Source organism: Alosa alosa, chromosome 22, assembly GCF_017589495.1.
Source record: "Alosa alosa isolate M-15738 ecotype Scorff River chromosome 22, AALO_Geno_1.1, whole genome shotgun sequence".
Lineage (NCBI taxonomy): Eukaryota > Metazoa > Chordata > Actinopteri > Clupeiformes > Clupeidae > Alosa > Alosa alosa.
In genome coordinates, this window is record NC_063210.1 from 22,604,801 (window position 1) to 22,609,800 (window position 5,000).

The window sequence follows — 5,000 nt, forward strand, 5'->3', positions numbered from 1 at the left end:
TGGCCTGTCATGGAGCGGAGTGGAGTTCCCAGCATCCCCCCCCAACCCCCGGGTGTGTGGAGAGACAGATGACATTTACAGCAAGTACCATAACAAGCTGAATCAGATTAAAATAATGGTCTAATGATCAATATTTAACGTGGGCTGTACAGTGTGGCTGAGTGGTGTACTCTTTCAACAGCATCACAAACACAAGTGCTCACATACATACAAAACACAAGTATGCCTCGCTCTCGCTCTCACACACACACACCACACACACACACACACACACACATGCAATCACACTTGCACTCACACACACCCACAAAGAAATGCACAGAAAGAGCCCTACAGTCATTTTTGGACTTTCAGGCCCAAGAATTCGGTGCGTGTTCCCAAAACCAACATGCCGGCTGGCTGGCTGGCGGGGAGAAGCGTCTCTCAGACACACACACACACACCCTTTATGATGCCTCTGCTCTGGGCTTCGCTCTGCAGCTGCTCCTGCTGCTGGTGCTGCCGCCACCACCTCCACCACCACTCAACTCCAGCAAGAGGAGCTCCATGAATGTCGTTAATGAATTGTGGAAGGATAGAATAGAGAGAGGAGATATAGAAGGAAGAGAATAGAGAGAGGAGATTGAGGGAGAGAAAGAAAGAGAGAGAAAGAAAGAGATAGAGAGAAATATATACAGAGTTAGATGGAAAAAGAAAGAAAAGAGAGAGAGAGAGAGAGAGAAAGAGAGAGAGAGAGGAGAGAGAGAGAGAGAAATATATACAGAGTTAGATGGAAAAAGAAAGATAGAGAGAGAGAAAGAGAAGAGAGAGAGAGAGAGAGAGAGAGAGAGAGAGAGAAATATATACAGAGATACAGAGTTAGATGGAAAAAGAAAGATAAGATAGAGAAAAGAGAGAGAGAGAGAGAGAGAGAGAGAGAGAGAGAGAGAGAGAGAGAGAAAGGGTGGCGATGGGAATGGAGAGAAAGAGAGAGAGAGAGGAAAACTAGACGAGAAGTAAAGCTAGAGAAGGAGACTGAGAGTGGAAGAGATTGAGATTCAGAGAGAGAGAGAGAGAAAGAGAGAAAATAAGAAAGGTAGAAAGAAAGCGACAGCTAGTCTGAGTATGTACATGTGTTGCGCAAGGGTTAGAGGAGACACAGACAGCGTGAGGGAAAGAGAAGAGAGCAGAAAGTTGCTGACTCCATTTCCCAGCAGTCCCGAAAGGGGACCCCCCCACCCCCCTCACCCCACCCGCCCCAGCGTCTGGACAACAGCTCTGCTGCAGCTGCTGCTTCAGATATCTGCCCACACAGCAGAGCAGATGCTGGCCTAAACAGTGTGTGTGCGTGTGACAGAGTGGGTGAGTGTGTGTAAGAGAGTGTGAGTGTGTGTTTGTGTCTGCATGTGTGTGTGTGTGTGTGTGCGCGCGCATGTTATTTACTGCCGTATGTACACAGCCTCGCAGTATCACACATGCATGTGTGTGTTTGTACATAGTGTGGATATGTTAGCAGAGCTGTGTGTGGGGTGGACCATGCGCTCTGCATCTGTTGGAGTGTGTGTTTGTACATGTATGTAGTTTTACTCTGCATCTGTTGGAGTGTGTGTTTGTACATGTATGTAGTTTAACTCGCATCTGTTGTAGTGTGTGTTTGTACATGTATGTAGTTTAACTCGCATCTGTTGTAGTGTGTGTTTGTACATGTATGTAGTTTAACTCTGCATCTGTTGGAGTGTGTTTGTACATGTATGTAGTTTAACTCTGCAGCTGTTCTGCAGGTCTGACGACTGCACAGTTAAGCATGCAGTGTATGTATAGGAACGTCACATATTACCAACAGTCACGTATGTCCAACCTCTTACGTGTATGTGTCACTTAATATTCATTTCTATACAAACCAAGTGTGCAGTAGAGCTGCCAATTGAATTGCTTGTCACCACCTAAACACATGTTTGTGTGCCACACAATGTGTGTGTGTTTGTCTGAATGTGTATATAGTGTGTGTGTGTGTGTATGTTTGTGTGTATGTGTATGTAGTGTGTGTGTGTGTGTGTGTATGTAGTGTGTGTATGTAAAGTGTGTGTGTGTGTGTGTGTGTGTGTGTGTGTATGTAGTGTGTGTATGTAAAGTGTGTGTGTGTGTGTGTGTGTGTGTGTGTGTATGTAAAGTGTGTGTGTGTGTGTGTGTGTGTGTGTGTGTGTGTTGTTGCATCCACAGGAGACCACCCACCTGGCCCTGCTTCCAGCACTCGCGGAACAGCTTCCAGTTGCTGGAGTTGCGGTGGTCCTTGAGCCAGAGCATCTTCTGCCCGTAGAGCCAGCAGTGCGCGATGTCCGCTGCGCAGCTTGGCCGCTGGGGCCTGGTCATCTGATCGCTGGGCTTACGCCAGCCCGGGTCTCCTCGGCGACGGGCTCCTGTTTCAGCCCCAGCTATCCCCGCTGGGCTCGCTGATCTTTGTTTCACCACCGGTATGGCGATGCCGCCCAGGATGCTGGGGCATGTTGGCGTCGGTCTTGCCCGCCTAGGCGGCAGAGGCGAACAAAAAGAGCAAATAAAAGACAGGATGTAAACAAAAGCAAGAGGGCTGGGCACAAACAATGTGCAAGAGCTCATGGCACGTTCAACGTTCACAGCGACCTCTTCAGGAACACATCTGGGATTCCTATTTAACACAACCCCGTTACTGAATGTCCTAGAATGACCAGGTGCATGCTGGGATACATGTGTACAAGCCTTAGTGTTGTTGATCTTCTCAGTAGTACACTCCAGTCAAACAAGAAAAAGGAGTGCGGCTATCCAAATGTGTGCAGAGAAGAGAGAGAGAGAGAGAGAGAGAGAGAGAGAGAGAGAGAGAGGGAGGAGGAGAGAGAGAGATGGGGAGTGGGAGAGAGAGAGAGATGGGGAGTGGTAGGAGAGAGAGATGGGGAGTGGTAGGAGAGAGAGAGAGAGAGAGAGAGAGAGAGAGAGAGAGAGAGAGAGAGAGAGAGAGAGAGAGAGAGAGAGAGACAGAGAGAGAGAGAGAGAGAGAGAGAGGGAGGGAGGGAGAGAGAGAGAGAGGAGAGAGAGGGAGAGGGAGCGAGAGAGAGAGAGAGTACATGATGTGCGTGTACATGATGTGCGTGTGTGTAAACACGTGTGTGTGTGTGTGTGTGTGTGTGTGTGTGAGTGTGTCTATGTAAACATGTGTGTGTCTGTGTCTGTCTTTGAGTAAACACATGCATGTGTGTGTGTGTCTCTGTGTGTGTATGTGTGTGAGAGTGTGTCTCTGAGTAAACACATGCATTCGTGCGTGCGTGTGTGTGTGTGTGTACCTGAGAGTGGCGTACCTGCGCGGCAGTGGAGTAGACGGGCGCGAAGGCGATGCCGGCGTCGGTGGAGCCCAGACGCAGCTTGCCGGCGGTGGTGGTCAGCAGGTCCCGCAGCGTGGAGCCCTGCTCGCTGGCCGCCGACGCCAGAGACGTGGCCTTGCAGTGCAGCGCCTCCACAGCCTCCCCCACCTCCTCCTTCACACTCTTCAGAGACTCCTTATTCTCTGCGGGAGGGGACGAAAGGGGGACGAAAGGGGGAGGAGGCGCACAGGGAGGGGGGTCAAGGGTCAAGGGTCAAGGTTAAGACGGGAGAAGCAGAAGCAGAGGAGAGACGGGATCTGAGCATCAGTTCATGTGAGACAAAGACAGAGTGTGTGTGTGTGTGCATGATTGTGAGTGAGTGTGTGTGTGTGTGTGTGTGTGTGTGTGTGTGTGTGTGCTTGATTGTAAGAGTGAGAGTGTGTGTTTATGTGCATGTCTGTGTGTGTGTGTGTGTGTGTGTGTGTGCGCATGTTTGTTAGTGTGTGTGTGTGTCTGTGTCTTTGAGTGTGAGGACAGAGGAGAAGAGGGTCAAGGTTTTGCAGTAAAAGTAGTATCGGTGTGTGTGTGTGTGTGTGTGTATGAGAGGTGAACAAAGGCAGGTGCGCGCCTGTGGACAGAGGAAAAGAGGGTCAAGGTTTTGCAGTAAAAGTAGTACATGTACCTTTCTATTTCTCTCTGTGTGTGTGTGTGTGTGTGTGTGTGTGTGTGTGTGGATTTGTTCAGTATAACATTATGTATGTTTGCTACAATAAAGTATGCAAGTATAAATAAAAAGTAATAAGGCTGGCTATATGTATACTGATATCATCTATGTGTGTGTGTGTGTGTGTGTAAGCCATATGCTTAGCTGGAAACGCTGGGTGTGTCCATGTATGGTCAAGACATTTTTGGCAGAACCACATGGTTTGTGTGTATGGGCGTGTGTATGACTTTTTCATAGGACCAAAGCATATGTGTGTGAGTGTGTCAGACATATGTTCTGCAGGAATATAGAGCACACAACAATTTATGACTGTCAGTGTGTGTGTGTGTGTGTGTGTGTGTGTGTGAGACAGATGCATAAATGCTGAGAAGGCAGTTATGCACCATAAATTCCAACTGTTTTCAATCAAAGTCAGAAGGCTGAAAGACGCGATACACCAAACACCATAAAATATTACAGGAACGGGAAACAACATCTCCAGTTACGAGATGGCATCAACCACTGGCACGTTGTCTGTGCCCACCAGATAAACATGGCCAACACTGGAAAAGACCCAGATGACACCGGATGCCCCAGACCACATAACAAGCCTTGGAGCATTCCTGTCCTAGTCGTCCAGAAAGACCTAATATTCTGTAGAGGGTCTACTCTGCACTAGTGCATCATGGGAAAATATGCTCACATAGTAAGTACACAATTAAGTACAGTCTAACATGCTTATCGTCAAAGCCCTTCGCCACTTCCTGTCTCGAGTGCGTCGTCACTTCCTGTCACTTGCCAACTGAACGCACACCAGCTAGTCTAAGAGGCATTCAATGAATTTTTGGTGGATTTTATTGAGCGTTGCCGACAGAAACAGAACTGGATCATGATCTACAGGGTTCCGCTGTGGTGTATGGGGTTGTCTTGGAAACAATGGTATCTAATGTAATCAAATAGTCAGCACCTTTCTGTGAATGGCCTCA

At 48.3% G+C, this 5,000-nt stretch overlaps 1 protein-coding gene across 1 annotated transcript in view; it reads right to left on the reverse strand.

Moving 5' to 3' along the window:
• jmjd1cb (jumonji domain containing 1Cb) overlaps positions 1 to 5,000 on the reverse strand; it is a 160,074-nt gene that overhangs the window by 10,482 nt on the left and 144,592 nt on the right. The window contains 3 exon segments of the mRNA XM_048233988.1: positions 2,212 to 2,473; positions 2,608 to 2,621; positions 3,294 to 3,514. Of these exon segments, the coding sequence (XP_048089945.1) occupies positions 2,212 to 2,473; positions 2,608 to 2,621; positions 3,294 to 3,514 (497 nt within the window).